The 21,539-nt window shown below is 38.6% G+C and overlaps 1 protein-coding gene across 1 annotated transcript; it reads left to right on the top strand.

Moving 5' to 3' along the window:
- The first annotated feature begins 17,958 nt into the window (after positions 1-17,958).
- Positions 17,959-18,791, top strand: LOC111375567. Its single transcript, XM_022998402.1, has 2 exons — positions 17,959-18,272; positions 18,443-18,791. The coding sequence occupies exons 1-2, from the start codon at positions 17,959-17,961 to the stop codon at positions 18,789-18,791; spliced, it is 663 nt and encodes a 220-aa protein (XP_022854170.1).
- The last annotated feature ends 2,748 nt before the right edge of the window (positions 18,792-21,539 follow it).

Here is a 21,539-nt window from a genome sequence, read left to right on the forward strand (position 1 = left end):
AGTTTATCATTTTTGACCGAACTGGACCCCGAAGCGCACAATTTGGGCGCCGCAGTGCCCAACTCACTGAAAATAATAGTAAGCCCGACGCTGCAGCACCCATCTTGGGCACCGAGGCACCGGATATGCGGAAAAACGTGTTTTTATGTTTTTAGACTATTTTATTGGCCCAATTCAACCCTAATTCGTCTAAGACCCCCAACATACTATAAATACCATTCAAAAATCCCATTTTCGAGAAGAATTGAAGGGGCCAAACACAACAATTGAAGGGGGAAAGGTTGAAGACAATTCTAAGGGATTCAATTACAATTCAAAGGAAGAATCAAGGGAGGCATGAACAACATCAAAGGAAGAAATTGAAGATCTACATCCTAAATTTTTCTAGTCTCTTCCTTATGCTTTCTTATATGAATTTTTGTGTATCCATAGATTATAATCATGAGCTAAATTCATATTTTAGGGATTGACTGTAGCCAAAACTTGATATTATGGTTTAATTATGTTATAACTACTTTTATTTAATTTTCCACATATGTTTAGCTGTATAATGATTTTAACGCTTTCAATTAACTGACCACTAATTGAATGATTTGATGTTTTAAATTTCGACATTCGAGAGAGACAAATTTAGGCACAATCATAGGATTGACTCAACATAGGTTTTATGGATTTCGAAAGAAAGTATAGAATCTATGAAACTTGCTCCATAAAATAATCGAGACTTCAATAAATTCTTGAGTTTGATTCGGAATAGAGATGTTGAAATTGAAATTTAGGAATAATTTATAGCCAGTGCTTGAGAGAGGGGGTGAAAAATACATTAGGATTCTTGCTTTTAAACATGAAAAATTTGATTAGAATAACTAGACATAATTGAATAGTAATTTTTAGTAAAGTGAAATCATGCCCTAGGCTTTTCCATCTTGATTTATTCGTATAATTTGCATCCCTTGAATTTATCACCAAAATCATCGTTAAATTAGTTAACAATATTGATTTCAAATTCCATTCATATAGATAAAATAGAAGCTACCCAATTATGGTACTTGGTAGAAATTAAATAACAATCTATGTGGGTTCGACAATCTTACTTCAAAACTATATTACACAACTTGACACCATACACTTGTAATATTAATCACGTTGCATAAAACGCGTGGCAAAAGTCATGTCAAACTAATCCTTCATACAATAGCACATACTTCACGGGTGCACTCAAACATGATAAAATGCGCATGCATTCGATGAACAAACGTTCAAGTGCACTAAATTTTTTTAATATTTGTTTGTTCTAGAAAGTAAAATTTGTTAAGAAATTAAAATTCTCATAATTTGGAACTTGATTCAAGATTCTTAACTAATTATGCAGCATTAATGAGGGCTTTGAGCTTTCTTAGAGAGCATGTGGGCACCTCATACTACATCTTTTATATTCTCAAACTTGTTCCTAATAATAGTCAAAATCCAATTTTGAAAAATATGAGTTGCAATAAAAAAGTATTTCCGGTGGAAGTTCGTTTGGAGAGATGGCTCACTAATATCGATGGATAATTAATTTAATTTATTCACATGAGATTTTGCGATTTGTATTACGCATGCAGATATTGAGTTTTATTTAATTCGAAATGGCTTGTGATATAGTGCATTTAGTTTAGTTAGTGTAGGGAAAATCCCAACTTTCACTAGTTTGGTCGATCGAACTTTTCTGAAATCCGATAAGTTTATGAAAAATGAGGAATCCGGTATTCTCGATTTCAATACCGTATATGCCTTTTGTTCGGTAAGATGATATATAATAGTAAGTTACAGTCGTACGACTAATTGGATAATAATAGAATGAACAACAAATCAACTATTGAATTTACTGCAATAAATAACAGAACGATTTATTGAAATTGCAGGAAATGAAATTTCAAACCGAGGCTTGTGTTACACACAATTTTCTTAAAATAGATTCGCCCTCTCACCGTCCGTGCTTAAGGTTTAAAACGAGCGTCTGTTTCCCAGGATACAATAGTAAAATCAGTAGCTTTCAAGCACCGCAGAAACCACTCCGACGAACTGAACTAGTGCCTGAACTACACCACCACCAAGACAGAAATGCAGAAAAGACAGAACTCTATGCAAATGAATTTCTTGTGTATTCTAAACTTGAAAGTTTTTGCTTTGGTGTATTGAAATGAGGAAAATGAGCCACTATTTATAGGCTAGGCTACAATTAATGGCAATGACCTTTGGAGTTTCTCATCTTTTTCCTATGTGGGACAAATTCATTTTTCCACATAAACTCCCTTTTGAGTGGCACACTTTGAGCCTCAATTTCTCATTCACCCGAGCATCATCTTTGGCAAGTAAGTGTATGATTTCAATGTACTCACGGAGGATAACACAAATCAACTTTCATCTTCCAAATTGAACAACCGGGTCCCACTCAAAACTCGTGCCAAAGTCAACCCATAACTCAGTTTTTTTTCCAACAATCCCCCACATGAATGAAAATTGGGAGCGACTTATGCATGTGACACATGACAACTTATGAATGTGACACATGACGACTTGTGAATGTGACACATGACGACTTGGTAATATAGTTTAACAGTTGAAACCTGTATAGGATAGGTAGGTGTTACCCTTTGAACCTTCCCTTGTGAAATCATATTTACTTCACTGGCTGACCTGTAGACGCGATGTCCTTGAACTGTTCTGCTGTTTATGTAAACGATGATACACTTCACACAGGATTCTTCCTAACACATTTCAGTTCTCATTATTATGTTCGTTTTGGCCATGAACATACGCCTGGTTCTGTAAGAGTTCACAAAAATTGCGCCCTACACAATTCCCTTTGAAGCGGCCCCACTTTTCTCTCACATAGATGATTTCTTATTAATATTTTTCTCTCTCTAGAAAAACCCTAATTTTCTACGTCCTATTGTGCATGGCGGCAGAGCCACCCCCTAAGGTGGCTGGGGATCTGTTACCTATGCCTCCATTATCTAATGTTGGCCCCAAACCATCCCGGAGGTGGAGATAGAGATGAGAAGCCCCAAAGAGAAAGATGGAGAAACTTGGTTCCATTTTTCCAAAACGGAACTGGGGAGGGCAACCTCCCCTTTCCGATTCTTTGTGGTTTTAAAATTTCTGAAACGTCGACCATCTTTGGATCAAATCAGGGCTTTTATTAAAACTCACTGGGGCCTAAAAGGATCGTTTGCTATGAGTGCCATGCAACGCCCAAGAAACGTCTTTATACGTCTTATTTTGATGGAAGATTTTGGAATTGTTTGTGCCCGGGAATCTCTGGAAATCGAGGGCACACCCTACCGTCTGTCTATCTAGTCTCAAGATTTTGATGAGGATCAAGAGTCGACCTTGGTTCCAGTTTGGCTATTTTTTCCTGGGTTGCCGCCTCACTATTATCACGAATCAATTCTTCGTATTATTGGAGGAGCCTTCAACAGATTCCTAATGAGGGATAATTTTACAGCCTGTGCATCTCGCACGGATGGTGCTTGGATTTGTGTAGAGATGGATATCTCTAGACCGCCATTGGAATCCTTTTGGCTAGGCCCTCCATTTCATGAATCTAGCAGATGTTAGAGGGTCATTTATGAAAAGCTCCCCGCCTACTGTGGTCATTGTAAAGTGCAAGGACACTCGGTAATTAACTGCAGAAAATTGAAAGCTAAAGAGGACGATAAAAATCAGGATTTAAAGAAACAAATGCCCAGAGGTAAATTGTGGAGGAGAAAGGACGATGTTCAGGATACTTTAAGGGAACAAAACAGAGATGAGGTGAATGCACCACGAAACATAGGGGAAAAATTGAATCTATTGAAGAGAAATAGACTGATCCTTTCGACATCTATCTTATATGCAAATTATACAGGCATTGTGAATCAAAGTTTGGCCGAAAATTGTGACATTAGAAAGGATAAACAGGTTGTTGAGGATGAAGACATGGACTGTTCTCAGGCTGCGGCTGAGACAGGTGCTTTGTTACTGAACAAGAAGGTGAGAAATATGGCTAACATGGCATAGAAAAGGGAGATTTGTGGTAGAAGATAAGGCAGGGCAGATGATACACAATCTGATAGATGTGCTGATGAAGTAAATACAGATGTGTAAGTTACAATACTAGGTGTATTGGGGGATGAACTAGGGGTGTCAAATGAATTACTGCTGGATCAGGCAATTGCGAAGGGTGATGTAGGGGCTATACAATATGCTCTTGTGATGGATGTGTTGGACAGCATAGCTGACAGAGTGATTCGAGAAGATAATATGGAGCTATATGATCAAAATAATGCTCAAGGGGCTACTAATGATACTGGACCATAGGTGATGGTTAGGACAGGAGAGGAACTGACAGTTATAGCCTTATCTCGTTTTGAAAACAGCACTCACCTCAAGAGATATATGAGGAGGAATCAGGATATAGAACGAACACTTGAGGAGGCTAAGCAACAGTCGGACCTGACTATGTCTGATGTTCATCCAGATAATGAATTAGAAGAGCTTGCTATTGTTACTTATGAGATAGAACCAGAAACATTAGCTTCAACGAAACGGAGGCGGGAGGTAATAGGAAGAAGGTTGTTTTGGGAATAACCACAAGATCAAATTTTTTTTATTAATATGATGAATGCCATTATCTGGAATGCTAGAGGGGTTGTATCGTCAAAGAGTCGTTTAATGCAGTTAAATAAACAATATAAACCTTCCATCTTGGGAATTCTGGAACCTTTTGTATCTTTGGAAAAAATTGGTCACTGGGCAAGGATATTAAGGTTTGAAAACTTTTGTACTAATATAGATTATGGCGGTAAAATATGGCTTTTTTGGTCTTCCGATATAGAATTTGATCAGATTCAGGTGTCATCTCAAATTCTTTCTGGATGGTTTTCTAGAGATGGAGTTCGTGTTCTTGGCTCCTTTGTATAAGTTAATGTTCTCCAAGTTCATAGGAGAGAGCTTTGGGACCAGCTACGTGATCTAGATTGTGGTGGGGATGCTTTGTTCGTTGGAGGTGATTTTAATATTGTGTGGTCTGACGAGGAACGGGTGGGGGGTTTGTTGCCCTTTACAAGTGGAAAGTTGGAATTTAATAAGGCTATTCATGATGTGGGTTTGATGGATATTCCTTTTGATGGTCCTAAGTTGTCGTGGTATAATGGTAGACAGGGACTTCATCGTATATGGACGAGACTGGACAGGATTCTAGTTAACCAATCGTTCAAGAATCAGTTCCAACAGGTTTCCTTATCTTATCTAGATAGAACCTCATCTGATCATTGTCCTATGGTTCTGCGTTGCATGGGAGGAGAAGAGTTACATGGGCCTAAACCTTTTCGCTTCAGGATGTGGTGCACGTATGAAGGATTTTTGTCATTGGTCAAACAGGTGTGGAAAATGAAAGTTGATGGCTCTCCTATGGTCAAGATTTCTAGAAAGTTGCGGGCATTAAAAATTTACTTACGTCAATGGAATGCGGAGGTGTTTGGAAAAGTTCAACAGGAATTGGGTTATATGGAGGATAAGTTGACCCATCTTGAACATGCTCTTATTGAACACCATTCACAAGTGACCGAAAGGGAACTATTTCAATGTAGACAGAAACATTCAGCATGGCTTCAACGAGAGGAGATTTTTTGGAAACAAAAATCTCGTATTAAATGGTTGATGGAGGGAGATTCTAACACTAAGTTTTTCCATACTAGTGTTAGAAATAAAATAAAAAGTTTAAGGATTGACCATATGGTGTTGGAGGATGGGTTGGCACTACAATCTGCAGATGAAGTGCACGAAGGAACAATTCAAATTTTTCAATCATTGCTATCCGTCTCCCCTGTGAATGTGGTAGATTCAGAAATGGAACTTTTACAGCCAGTCATTACAGTAGCAAATAATGTCTCTTTGTGCAAAATGCCAGGGCTGGAAGAGGTTAAAGAGGTTTGTGGTCCATTCCTAGTGATAGTAGCCCGGGACCTGATGGGTTTAGTGCCAGTTTTTTTGTTCATGCTTGGGATATCGTCAAAGAGGATCTATTGGAAGTGCGAAAGAATTTTTTGGGGGTAGGCCATTGACTACGGCTCTGGGTGTTGCTAACATTGTCCTCATTCCTAAGGTGGAAGCTCCTCGCAATTTCGTTCCGTTTAGGCCCATCAGTTTGTGCTCTGTGATTTATAAGGTGTTGTCAAAGATTATGGTCGCTAGATTAGCACCCCTACTTGAGGGGATCATTGCATGAGAACAAGCAGCTTTTGTTCGTGGGAGAAGCATCTTTGACAATATCTCTATAGCACAGGAGATGGTGCATGATTTACACAAAAAGGTGAGAGGTCGTAATATATTGATGAAACTTGATATGGCAAAAGTGTATGACAGGGTCAATTGGAGTTTCTTATGGCTTGTTTTAAAGAAACTGGGTTTTTCGGAAGAATTGAGAAACCTCATCTTCAACTGTATTTCGTCGCCATTTTTTTCCATCATGCTTAATGGAACGACTAAGGGTTTTTTCAAACCATCTCGTGGGTTGAGACAAGGTGACCCATTATCACCTTATCTCTTTATTTTGACACAGGAAATGCTCTCAAGGTTGATTAATCGAGATGTTGGTAATGGATCAGTGATACGTTTTCATACAAAAGGCATGGTGGTTCACCATTTAGCATATGCTGATGATTTACTGCTATTCTTCAATGGTGGTAAAAAATCGATAAGTAAAGTAATAGGGACTATAAGGCTGTATGAGTCTTTATCAAGGCAGTTAGTGAGTAAGGAGAAATCAATTTTGATTTTTTTGAAGCATATTACAAATGCTAGAAGAAGGAGTTTATTGGCTCTTACGGGGTTCCGAGAAGGTGGTTTGCCATGTACATATCTAGGGGTTCCACTTTATACAAGACGACTGACTGTTCATTTGTTTCATTCGTTGGTTGCAAAAATTCAAAAGAAGCTGGCAGGATGGAAAGGGCGACTTCTTCCTTTGGCGGTAAGATCACTTTAATTAAACATGTTCTTTGTAGCATGCCGATTCATATCTTATTTGTGCTTAATCTTCCAAAGGGAATTCTTCATGTCCTGAATGGCATATTCTCCTCCTTCCTTTGGGGATCATCAGATGGTAGTAAGAGGTGAAAATGGGTATCATGGAAAAGTATTTGTTTACCGATGGAGGAAAGGGGATTAGGTATTCGAGATCTAAAAGAAATTCAAACTTCCTTGTTCATGAAATTTGCTTGGAAATTAGTAGTGGGAGGTTCTTTTTGGTCTGATTTCTTTCAAGCCAAATATGTGAGATCAAAAACTAACAGCATGTTGAAGAGCTCCCCCACTCAATCCAGATTTTGGAGAGGGGTTATTTCAGTGCTCCCTATTTTTTTACAGAACTCCTTGCGGCGCATTCGAGATTGTGACGCTAGTTTTTGGTTTGATCACTGTGTTGGAGAGCAACTTATTGCTGATTTGGGATTGAGAGTGATGGAACCAAGTCTAAAAGTTAAGGATGTGTTGCATACCTTAGGTCGGGATTATCTTCGCCTATGTGAATTGGTTGGGAAGAAGGTAGCTAATGAAATTGTGATGTCTGGGATTCAATTGCGTGAGGGGAAAGATTATTATGTGTGGCAACCAAGTACGGACGGGAAGTTCTCTACAAAGTCAGCCTGGGAACTTATTAGGCAGAAGGGGAATTTCTGCCCATGGAAAAAATGGTTGTGGCATTGTATGGTTCCCAAAAAAAATGTCTTTTTTATGCTGGAGGGCTAGAAAAGGATGTTTACCTACTGATGAAATTATCCAATCTTTACGGATTCCTTTGGCATCGAAATGTGATTGGTGTAAGGTGTCTATTGTGGAATCTGTTGATCAAATCCTATGTACAGGAGACATCGCTTTGAGAATATGGAAATATTTTGCCTCTCATATTAACTTATGTTTACCACATGTGATCTCTTGGAAGGGCATGATGCAAGTTTGGTGGTCTCATTCCTCAAGTTCGACACAGCTTGGGATATTACGGGGTATCACTCCTATCATAATCTCTTGGACTCTATGGAAAGTGCGATGTAGTGCTAGAATGGAAGGAATCCCTACCCAATGGCAAAGAGTGATTTGGATGGTTAAAAATGTTCTGACGGATACTGCAGGCCTTATTTCGAAGGTTCAAAGGTTATCCTATGGTGATGAACGCTGCTTGATTGCACTTCATTGTCCTGTTGCGCCCACAAAATCTATTCAAGCAATTCCTATTTCTTGGAAAAAAACCTCCACATTACAGTTTTAAATTAAATGTTGATGGAGCCGCTAGAGGAAACCCAGGAAAAGCTGGGGATGGAGGACTGATCCGTGACTCCCAAGAAAAATTTGTTGCTGGTTTTTCACACCACTATGGCGTGTCTTTGAATGTAAGTGCTGAGGTTTTTGTTCTTAGAGATGGTCTACATTTATGTCATGATTTGGGTTTTTACAGGGTTATGGTGGAATCTGACTCACTTCTGGTGGTGCAATGGGTAATGAAGGGCAAATGCTATATGTGGAGTTTGCATGATGTTTGGGAGGATGTCATGGGTTTGATTGGTAAGTTGGATGCGCGAGTGTCCCATGTCTTTAGAGCAGTGGATTTTCTTGCTAAGGAAGGTGCGGGTGGTTCTGACTTGGAACTTCACTCTACAGATATTTTGCCGATGATCCTCTTTGGCATTTTGAGAACGGTCAGATGGGAACTTCCATACCTACGAGGTTAACGATTTATAGGTTTTTTTTGTTTTAGTTGTTTTAAGATGTAACCACGGTTTTTCCTCCACCACAAGTGAGGCATTTATTTGAAAAATAAAATTTAAATTAGAAAAAAAAAAGGTGATTTCTTATTACAAGTAACCCGCATTACTTTGCTCGATTTTCGACGCATAAGAATCATTAAAAGTCTATTGCTTATCCTCCATCTTTACGGACATCACTGTCGCATCACGGGAATGGGCAGGAGGTAATATTCCCTACAATGATTCTATCAAGTCTTTACAATTAGGTTGTCCCTTTGAACCTAGATCTTGGGATCTCTAGTCAACTAGGTTGGGTTTTCCTTTGTATTAACTTATCTATTCAAGGGCTTAAGTCTTATTCCTCTCGATGATTTCTCAACTAACTCTCTATTTAACCCTTTGGTTAGTGGATCTGCAATGTTATCCTTTGACTTTAAATAATCAATAGTGATAACTCCAGTTGAGAGTAATTGCCTAATGGTATTATGTCTACGACGTATATGTCTAGACTTACCATTATACATGTTGCTCTGTGCCCTTCCAATTGCCGATTGACTATCACAATATATGCAAATTGTTGGCACAGGCTTTGACTATCTTGGAATATCCTCTAAGAAGTTGCGTAGCCACTCAGCCTCTTCACCACTTTTATCTAGAGCTATAAACTCAGATTCCATAGAGGATCTGGCTATCACTGTTTGTTTAGAAGATTTCTATGATATAGCTGCACCTGCCAATGTGAACACAAATCTACTCGTGGACTTTGAGTCTTTTATGTCGGATATCCAATTAGCATCACTATATCCTTCAATGACCGCTGGATATCTGTTATAGTGCAGTCCAAAATTACGAGTATATCTCAAGTACCTTAGTACTCCTATTATTCCTTTCCAGTGATCAGCTCCCGGATTACTCGTGTATCTACTCAATTTGCTCACTGTGTAGGCTATGTCTAGTCTTGTACAACTTCATCAAGTACATTAGACTTCCAATAATTCTCGAGTATTCTACTTGAGACACACTTTCACCTTTGTTCTTAGATAGATGTTGACTCGTATCTATCGGGGTTCTAGGCATTTCAGTATCATCCTTACTGAACTTTCCTAGGATTTTGTCCACATAATATGACTGGCTTAGAACAAGACCATCCGGTGTTCTTGAAATTTTGATTCCAAGTATAACATCAGCTAGACCCATGTCTTTCATGTTAAATCTCGAATTTTACATGGTTTTAGTGGATTTGATCACCTTATCTTTGCTACCAACAATAAGCATGTTATCAACGTAAAGACATAAAATGACATAGCCATTTTCAGTGTCTTTAACGTAAACACATTTATCACACTCGTTGATCTTAAATCCACTCTCCATCATGACACTGTCAAATTTCTCATATCATTGTTTGGTGTTTGTTTCAAGCCATATAATGACTTCACCAATTTACACACCTTCTTTTCCTGCCCTGGAGACGAAAACCCTTCGGGTTGTTCCATATAAATTTCTTCATCTAAGTCTCCGTTCAAGAAGGCAGTCTTAACATTCATTTGATGTACTTCAAGATTTCACAAAGCAGCAATCGCAAGTATCATTCTAATGGATGTTATTCTCGTTACTGGAGAATATGTATCAAAGTAATCAAGGCCTTCCCGTTATCGGTAACCTTTTATTACCAACCTAGCCTTATACTTTTCAATAGTTCCATCTGCTTTCATTTTTTGTTTGAAAATCCACTTGTAGCCTAGTGGTTTACTTCCTGGTGGAAGATCCACTAGCTCCCATGTATGATTTTGCAGGATAGAATCTATTTCACTTTTAATGGCCTCTTTCCATTGAGGTCCTTCCGAGGAGTTCACAGTCTCTTGATAGTTTTGAGGTTCACTTTCTAGCATATAGGTCAGAAAATCCAGACCATAAAATTTTTCTGTCCTTTCCCTTTTGCTACGTCTAGGTTCAACCTCAACCTCCTCTTTTGGTTTTTGGTCCTGACTATGTTCAGTCATAATCTCATACGTCCGTTTAGAAGAACTTGCCTCTTCTTTGGACCTGTATGGAAACACATGTTCAAAGAACGAAACGTTTCTCGACTCCATTATCGTGTTTCTGTGTATATCTTGGATTTTAGATTCATACACGAGAAATCGATAAGCATTACTGTTATGTGCATATCCAATGAATATGTAGTCTACAGTTTTCGGGCCTATCTTCACCTTCTTTGGTGTTGGGACAACCACTTTAGCAAGACACCCCCACACTCGTAAGTATTTATAGGAAGGCGTTCTTCCTTTCTATAACTCATAAGGGGTCTTCTCCATTTTCTTTCGGGGCACCTTATTCAAAAGGTAATTTGCTGATAACACAGTATCCCCCCACATGTTCTGAGGTAATCCAGAACTTACTAACATCGCATTCATCATCTCCTTTAAGGTGTGATTTTTCCTTTCAGCAACACCATTTTGTTGCGGTGAATATAGTGCGATGGTTTCATGTATGATTCCGTGTTGTGCACATAATTCAGCAAACGGTGTTTCATACTCACCACCTCGATCGCTTCTTAGCACCTTAATTTTCTTGTTAAATTGATTTTCAACTTCATTCTTATAGAGAACAAATTTCTCTATCGCTTCATCCTTGCTTTTTAGCAAATACATATAGCAGTATTCCGTGCTATCGTCGACAAAAGTAATGAAATACTTGTTGCCACCTTTTGTTTGTACAAATTTTAAATCACATATATCACTGTGAATTAAATCAAGTGATTCCGTATTTCGTTCAACTGACTTAAAGGACGACCCAGTCAATTTTGCTTCAACACAAGTCTCACACTTATGTTTGGAATCAACATGGAATACTGGTATGCATTTCAAGTTAACTAGCCTACGTAAAGTATCATAGTTAACGTGTCCTAGTCTACCATGCCACACATTGGAAGACTCAAGCAAGTAAACAGAAGCATTCACTTTATTATTCATTTTTGGTTTAACAACCATTACATTGAGTTTAAACATTCCATCGGAAACATAACCTTTTTCCGACAAACATTCCACTTTTCGACAAGCTGACCTTGTCTGACTCAAACATAATGTGAAAACCATGCTTATTCAAAAGCGACCCGGACACAAGGTTCTTACGGATTTCTGGCACATACAGCACGTTGTTGAGAGTCAGCTCTTTTCCCGAAGTCATCTTCAGAACCACTTTTCCTTGGCCCTTGATTTCAGAAGTTACTGAATTTCCCATGATCAACTTCTCTCCATTCTCAACTGCTTCAAAAGTAGTAAATAAATCTTTATCAGAGCACACATGTCTTGTAGCTCCGGTGTCAATCCACCATTCTTTTGGATTAGAACCCACCATGTTCACTTCAGAAACGACTGTTGCGAAACTCATCTCCGACACATCATGTGCTATGTAGTCAACCACATTTGCTTCTTTCTTCTTCTTTGGCAATTTGCACTCCAAATATTTGTGGCCTACTTTGTCATAGTTGAAGCACTTCCCTTGAAATTTCTTCTTAGGAATGCCCCCTTTTGGTCCCAGCTTGATCCCTTTTCCACCGGATGGCCCAACTTTGGTTTTGTAGTTCTTACTACCTTGACCATGTTCAACAATATTGGCCTTAGCGCACCAGGATTGAACCACTTCTTTTCGGAACTCTTGTTGTCTTCTTCAATTCGAAGTCTAACAATCAGTTCTTCAACGTTCATTTCCTTTCGCTTGTGTTTCAGATAATTCTTGAAATCTTTCCACGTGGGAGACAATTTTTCAATGATTGCAGCCACTTGGAAAGTTTCACTGAGAATCATCCCTTCAGCATGAATTTCATGAAGAATCACTTGGAGTTCTTGTACTTGACTGATTACAATTTTGGAGTCCACCATCTTATAGTCCAAGAATCGGCCGATGATAAATTTCTTAGCCCCGGCATCCTCATTCTTATATTTTCGGTCCAAAAACTCCCACAACTCCTTAGCAGTTTTCATGGTGCTATACACGTTGTATAGCGAATCTGCCAAACTGTTCATAACGTAATTTCGGCATAAGAAGTTCGAGTGGTTCCAAGCATCAACAACACTGTTTGCTTGAACATCCACCTCACCCTCTTGGAGTTTTGGAGCACTTTTAGTCAAGAATCTCGCAAGATTCAAGGTGGTCAGATAGAACAGCATTTTCTGCTGTCACCTTTTGAAATTCAAGCCGTTGAATTTCTCCGACTTTTCCCCATGGTTAACCTGTACATTAACCGGAACATTAGCCACATGTTGGCTCACAACACGACTTGGCACTTGAGCCACAGTTTGAGTCATAACAGAGCTAGGCCCTGCAGCCATAGCTGCACCCATAGCCGAACTAGGCCCTGCACCCATAGTAGAACCCACAGCCTGAGTTTGGGCACCTACAGCTTAGGACACATCCATGTTGGAATCCATGTTGGTAGGACCGGTTGCCATTTCGTCTTCTGAAAGAACCAAACAACAAATTAGTTTCCACAATATAACAAATATAAGAAACTAATCGGTTCAATATAGGAAACCAATTTTTCCTTTCTGAGAATCTGTTTTAAGCTTATAGGGAAAATTCCAAGTTTCACCAGTTCGGTCGACCGAACTTTTCTGAAATTCGGTAAGTTTATGAAAAATGAGGAATTCGGTATTCTCGATTTCAATACCGTAAATGCCTTTTGCACGGTAAGATGATATCTAATAGCAAGTTACAGTGTACATCTAATTGGATAATAACAGAATGAATAACAAATCAACTATTGAATTTACTGCAATAAATAACAGAACGAATAACTGAAATTGCAGGAAATGAAATTTCAAACCGAGGCCTGTGTTACACACAGTTTCCTTAAAACAGATTCGCCCCCTCACCATCCGTGCTTGAGGTTTAAAATGAGCATCCATTTTCCAGGATACAACGGTAAAACCAGTAGCTTTCGAGCACTGCAGAAACCACTCCGACGAACTGAACTAGTGCCTGAACTACACCACCACCAAGATAGAAATGCAGAAAAGACAGAACTCTATGCAAATGAATTTCTTGTATATTCTAAACTTGAAAGTTTTTGCTTTGGTGTATTGAAATGAGGAAAATGAGCCACTATTTATAGGCTAGGATACATTTATGGCAATGACCTTTGGAGTTTCTCATCTTTTTCCTATGAGGGACAAATTCACATAAACTCTCTTTTGAGTGGCACACTTTGAGCCTCGATTTCTCATTCACCCGAGCATCATCTTTGGCAAGTAAGTATATGATTTCGATGTACTCAGGGAGGGGAACACAAATCAACTTTCATCTTCCAAAACAACGGGGTCCCACTCAAAACTCGTGCCAAAGTTGGCCCATAACTCAGTTTTTTCCCAACAGTTAGTTATTCTAACTTTATATCAAGGGATAATTAATTTGATCCGTTCACATTTAGATGGTGAATTTTATGAATCCATAGAGATATTGCTTCTGGTAATTCAAGTTGAAGGATAATCTAAAATCGATCCTTATTTAGTAATATATTCATAATCAATTTATTCATCATAGTTAGTCATTTCACTTTTCATATCATGATAACGATTGACAATGTTAATAAAATGAATATCGATATCATCAGTTATCATTATTTTTTATTTGGTGACTAAGGGATAGGTCCTCTTCCCTTGCAAGAATGGATGCAAATTCATTTGATTTCCAAGGGAGGATGCAGTTTCACATGGCCTCCAACTTTTGACATTGTCTTTGCATTATTAAGGTATCATCCCATACCACAAAACATGTCAAAATAAAATTATTTTAAATTCATAAAAGATTAAATAGCCAGATGGACTCCTTGTGGGTAACAAGTAAGAACACTATTCATAGAAAGATATACATACACATAGAGAGAGAGAGAGAGAAGCTTTTAGTTGTCATGTTTTTAACTAATTTCCCTACCCTAACATGATTAGATTCTCTAAGCCCCTTGTGATCATGTCCACAAAGAATTATGTGTGTACATACATCAATTTTTTATGTAAATCAAGTATGAGTAGGGAGGGAGAAATTCGTTGTATAACATTGAAATTCAAAACGGTTCTGTGTATAGTATTGTACTCTATTTTCGAATGAATATAATATAGGGTTATGCACCATATTGATTCCTTAGAAAATATAGAGCATGGGATAGACAATCCAACATTTTGTTGTGTTTGAAGATGAACGGTTAAATGGCCAATAGTAATAATAGTTTGGGTACTGGCGGTTGAGTAATTTTGTTCTTCAGGACCATTCATATCAAATGACTACAAATTATATCCATACTTGAAAAGAAAATAAAGAACCTTTATATGCTAATTGTTGATACTTTGATACGTAAATCAATCCGAAGAAGTAATTGAATCTTTGCATCTAATGCTTTATTCATGTGTGCAGATAATATACATATTGACCGATTGGCCACATATCTCACCGAATTTCGAGATCAACGGAACTAGTAATCCATTTTCGGACCAGTCATTCGAATCCTAAATTTATGGATAAGACTTAGTGTACATAAAATATGTACATAGGGGTGTCCATATTCCTCACATGGGGTGGGGCCCGTCTCGCGTGGGTTCCACCCCATGTGAGAGATGTGGATACCCCTATATACCAAAATTGTGAACGTCAAACACAACCCTAAATTTATTGCTATAAAATGAGGGGTGAAGCCATCAAGGACAAATGATGACAGCCATAAAACAATAACATTAATGTCTTTGAAGGTAATGATGCAAAGGATAAGGATGGGGTATATTCAGCCTTGCTGGCGGCCGCAGTGTGAAGGTTCGATTCCTGAAATATGGATTGAGACTTTTTGTGAGCATCAGTGTACAGGCAGCTCTTGTTCCCTAACCTATTGGGGCACATCCCACGATTAACCTCTCTCACAATGCTCCAGGGACGTGGCAGTGGGGGACCCTTAAGGTTGGGGTTCAACCTTTAATAATAAAGCCCACAAATAAGTTAACAAACTAGTAAATATTTTAGGGGAATTATCAAAAATGACACTTTTTTGAAAATTGCTATAAAACTTTTGATGTGCACTAAATTTTATCAAAAATGTCACTTTTTTGGTAGAAAATGTCCAAATTACCCTTAATCTCCCCTTTTTAGGAGCATTAAATGCTCATTAATGGTAGCCTCCAATCCAATCAATTGTAATGATTTCATTATTTAATATGTATATTATAATGATTTGGTAAATGTATATTATATTGTATAATATGAATTGACTAAAAAAAAAAGAGAAAAGACGTAAAAAAAAATTTAAAAGAAGCAAAAATAAGATAAAAGAAGCAAAACAATCATAGTTCACATCAAATACATCCCTTCTTGAAAAAACCCTCCATTTTCTTTCATCTTCTTTATTCCTTCATCAACAATATATTGCTATTCAATTCATCATTCATTTGGAGAGGTTAGTTATTACAAATTACTTATATTTTTATGTAATAACTTATTATTTTTCACATATTAAAAGCAACATGATCATCAAAGTGAAGAAAACATTTAAAAACACTATTAATGATGATGGTATTGTTTTTTCTTTTATTGTTTTTTTCTTTTTCAAATCATTTTAAAGGGAAAATATACCAAAAATATTTAGGGAAATGTCAACTATTCCATATTTAATGAAGCATTCATTTGTTTATGGAGATCTGTAGAGCAATGAAATAATTGTTGTAGTTGAGAATTAATTATACCATTAATATTTCGGAAAAAGTAACAAACAAACTGGCGTTAAACTTGTCGACTGTCTCGACAGTTTATCTGTCGATCTCGACGGTTATAAATGTCGATCTTGACATTTATAAACTGTCGAGATCGACAGATAAACTGTCGGGATAGAGTTTTAAACTGTCAAAGTCGACAGTTGAAAACTGTTGACACCCTGCATTTCACATTCTTTTATTGCATCGGTTTAAATATTCGAAAGTGCCCCTTCGATGCTATTACATATCGACATATTGACTGTTCATAATTCTTATCGTTGTAATCCCTTTATTTTAGGTATGAACACCCATTTGAGATTCATCGTGTCGCACGAGGGAAGGTTTATTCACGCATATGACGAATGGAAGTGGACAGGGGACAAAACCACATCCATTTTAGTGCCAAGAAATATTACCCTAGCCGGACTTCTGTTACGGTTGAATGAGAAACTTGGCATTATCGATCTGCACACCGAAATGGAATTGAAGTTTAAAGTCCCAAACATGAATATACCGCCAGCTGAAATACATGAAGATGAAGACCTCATGTGGTACATATTTGTTCATACAGAAACTGCTCTGTGCGTTAATATTGTGGAGACAAATATGCGAAATGTTGACATGGGGAGGGATACGAATTTGCGTGACCATTTGTTTGCCGCCACGAATGTTCACAAGAACTTAGAACACGATGACATGAATCATGAGCCTACTTCCCCAGTGAATAATGCAGTCGAAATGGGGAATTTTGATGATGGGGCTGCACCTGTAGACGATATGTTGGACGACCCATTCAATGGTACAGATGCTGCTAGTATTGCAGACGTTGACGCTCGAATGTCATCACAACTTATTCGTTCGGGTACAGACCAATGGATTACAGCTGTGGATACATCCGATCTTGTTGAACGGCAAATATTCTTGAGCAAGAAAGAGCTGTACTCGAAAATTCGTGTACTTACTTTGCAAGACAAGTTTGAATTTCATGTAAGCAGGTCAAGCCGCAAAATGTTAATGGTTGCATGCGTGGACCGTAATTGCAAGTGGATGTTACATACTTCGAGTGTGAAACAGACTTCTATATTCATGATTCGAAAATTCAACCATGTGCACACATGTTCGGTAGATATCCGTCGTAACGCACATCGACATGCCACTACTTCTGTAATTGCCGAGCACATTTTGAGAAAATTGGATAATCCATACCGGTTGTACGATCCTACCGCTATTGCACGTGACATAGAACGCGAGTTTGGTGTCAAAATAAGTTACCAAAAAGCACATAGGGCGAAAGTTGCTGCTTTACATATGCTACATGGTACACCGGGGGATAGTTTTCAAAAATTACCTTCCTATTGTCATGTTCTAGGAGAGCATAACCCGGGGACAGTAACCCACATCGAAGTTGATCCCATAACAGGTTTCATTACTTCTTCCTAGCTTTCGGTGCAAGCGTTCGTGGCTACATGCGCTACTTGAGGCCCGTTATTTGTGTTGACGGTAGTCACTTGAAAGGTCCATACAAAGGTACACTTTTGCTGGTAACCGCCCAAGATGCCAACAAACAGATATATCCCTTGGCATGGGGGATCGTTGATGCTGAAACAAATAGATCGTGGATGTGGTTTATGTCCAACTTGAAAGAGCTTATAGGCGACTCTGCTGAATTGGTTTTTGTTTCCGACCGGAAGAATAGCATTTCCAATGCCATTGCTCGTCTATTTCCTCAGTCCCGTCATGGGTACTGTATCTGGCATCTAGAAAAGAACTTAGTCCAGCGGTACAACAACGCAAGTGTAATATTTATATTCAAACGAGCTGCACGAACTTCTCGGGTCGAAGAGTTTGAAAGACTTATGGAAAGATCCGTAGGGTAAGTGCAAGAGCATACGGGTACTTAGAGCAAGCAGGTTTCTCGTTTTGGTCACGAGCACTGTTTGTTGGTCAAAGGTACAACATTTTGACAAATAACAATGCCGAATCTTTGAACTCAATGTTGAGACATGCCCGTTCATTACCGATCACGTGCTTGGTCGAAGACATTCGACAAACTATGCAGAAGTGGTTTCACGAACGTCGAACCAGTGCAATCACATGTACTGGCATGCTATCGTTGAGGATAGAGAATGAGTTGCGGACAACATTTGAAGTAGGTACAAGGCTTCGAGCTCATAGCTTGACAGAACAGTTAACACAAGTTGGAATGTCCAACGACACGGACATCGTCGACTTCTCTGATAACAGCTGCACTTGTCGTGAGTTTCAAATTAATCGTATGCCATACGTTCATGCCACTTGAGCTGCCTGGTTGCGAGGTATGTCATTGTACGACTTATGCTCACCGTATTACACATCGAAACACTGGAGAGGTGCCTATAGCGAAGCTATATATCTTGTTATGCGTGAAGTGGACTGGATAGTGCCAAACGAAATTACAGGTACTCCTATTAGGCCACCCAATGTAAGTCGTCCTCTAGGTAGACCACCCACAAGACGTCAGCGATCCAGATTCGAGTCCGCCACACGACTGAGGAAATGCACTCGCTGTGGTGGACTAGGTCATAATCGGAGCACATGTTTCAACCCCATTATACCACCGACCGTTTAAATAGGCGTTTGTAATAAATAGGTTTTTATTCGAAAGTGGTTGAAGTTGTATGTGAATTAGCACCCCCATGTCGTTTGTAATGAAAGAATGTAAATGTTCTCATTTTTTTATCATTGTCGTTTGTTTGCTGACATTAGTGTTTCTCATGATTGCAACTAGGTAGAAGATATTGTAATTGATATCCCTTCAGAACATCTCGATAGTTAAACTATCAGTCCCGACAGATGGTTACAGAGTATATAATCTGACTTGTTCGAAATATTTATGCCTGCATGACTACACTGTTACCCATTCAAGTCTCTACTTACACAGATATTTTGAATCATAACATTTCTTTTACATTCCATTATCGTTTCTTAACAGCAGACATCGTTTTCTAATTTAGCAACAAACAAAAACGGTATATTTCAAGGACGATTTAGGGCTGACCTGATTAGTACTTTTTCCATACGAACTTATTCATAAGACACCACGTACGTATAGACACCTAACTCCACCTACAAGGAATTTTAAAAATAACTTATTTTTCGATGCTTCCAAGTTCATGTGTTAAGCCCGAACCAAGAAATCCCGATGAACCTACATTGTCAATACAGTGAACTTGTTCATTCCAGGGTACGTCAATTTTTAGTAAACAAGGGATCCATACAGGGAAACACAAGTTTCATACTTACACAAATGAACCTATGCTCTTACATCCCGACAGTTAATCTGTCGTTCCCGACAGTAGACATGTCGTTCCCGACAGATTGTTTCTGTCCTCGTCCATAGTAGGTCCAATACCAAAATCTACCAAAATATAAAGAAAATAGTACGTAGACAATGGAGGTGCTCTTGCTCACTATTGCCGAACTATGTTACCAGATCCATCCTTGACAAAATACGAACTATACATTATTTCATATGCTCCACATACCCATATTCTCCACCTCATTGATTGTCCACGCTCAAACCATCTTGTTCGGAGTCATCGGAGCTGATCACAATGATCTCGGGAGATGGAACATGAGCCAACCACGCGTCATCGTCAGACTCAACTTCCACCGGAACCATCAATGGGACGACCCAATCAAGCACAGTCTTTGGACTCTGGGAAGCTTCACTTGCAACATCGTCGAGGTTCGGAAAAGGAACAACGGATGTGGCTCTCGTACCACGTTCATAACTCACTTCGTCATCGTCCGAAGCAATGACGATGGGATATAGTGGGGACGAACCGGGTGTTCGTAGCGGCTCCTCATGCTTGAATGATTCATTGCTCCCTGTCGACGACGCCATTGTTCTGATATGAAAATATTTATTGAACCTGTTGAGGAGTAAACGTAGAGACTGCAACATGAATTTTCAAATGTGAATATTGAAGGTGTCAATGATAATGTGGACTTACCATGCTATATATAGTAGATTTTTTGGAGAGATGCACTGAAGCTCATTTAGTGCCCCAACCACCAACCCCCATACAATTAAAATTTGATAGAAAATTATGTGATGGATGATGGTCTAATCATACTTAAATCCCTAGTATATGTCCTGAAATGGTGGCTGGGGTTGGAAGATTAGTACCAATGTGAGTTATGACTATTGAATTATTTTGGAAATGACTAAAAATGAGCTAAGCACGGTTTTCAATTCCATTTTCAGTTTTTGAATGTGGTGCTCCTTCCAGAAATTGAGAAAAAACTTTTCAACGTAACAGCTATGTGCAAGATTTTTTCCATATTGCTGCATGTGTTATAACATTACATGAAAGACAACTTAAATTCTCCCCATTCCCTTAATGAAGGGAGGGACTCTTCACTCTTTCTCTCCCCTTCCATCTCCTCTCCTTACAGTCGAACGGCTTCGCTCCCCACTCGTTCCCTCTCAGTAGCTTGCTCCTTTCTTTTCTTCGTGTGGGGAGTCTCTCTCGACCCTTCTGAATTTTGCTATGCTGGTACTTATTTTTTACTCAGTTCAAAAACGAGAATCGTAATGTATTCACGAGATTCTGAAATTGCTGTCTTTTAGATGACGAATCGAACTACACTGCACACTCTCGAGTTAGTGAAAATTCCGAAATACATAATTTATAGCCACACGTGCATGCATAAAGAGCAACAAATGGCAACTTTGTACAAGTACTTCTGATATAACACATTCAAACATAATGTACAAAAATCTAGGATCATCCATTTGCGCCTGCATACCGGGTTTATATAACATTCATTGCAACCAACAACAATTACATGAACGAGCTAGGCAAGCAAAAGTGTAAGTCAATTTGGACCTGTTTATACAAAATCATCGCAACCAATAACATAAAATTTGTTCATACAACGTTCACCCCTTTCAAGCACCGTACGTGAACTCGAAGTTGCGATGCAGTGATCGTGGAGGGGGTTGAGGCATCTTCATCCACTGTCATCTACACTTCAATAACCAAAAATGATATAATGAGAT

Source organism: Olea europaea, unplaced genomic scaffold, assembly GCF_002742605.1.
Source record: "Olea europaea var. sylvestris unplaced genomic scaffold, O_europaea_v1 scaffold139, whole genome shotgun sequence".
NCBI lineage: Eukaryota > Viridiplantae > Streptophyta > Magnoliopsida > Lamiales > Oleaceae > Olea > Olea europaea.

What these genes read in the sequence shown, in the direction of transcription:
- LOC111375567 (XM_022998402.1), top strand. Translation starts at nt 17,959, where the DNA reads ATGCGCTACTTGAGGCCCGTTATTTGTGTTGACGGTAGTCACTTGAAA. An exon ending in GAAAAGAACTTAGTCCAGCG is followed by an intron (nt 18,273 to 18,442) that starts GTACAACAACGC and finishes TGTTGGTCAAAG; the next exon opens with GTACAACATTTTGACAAATA.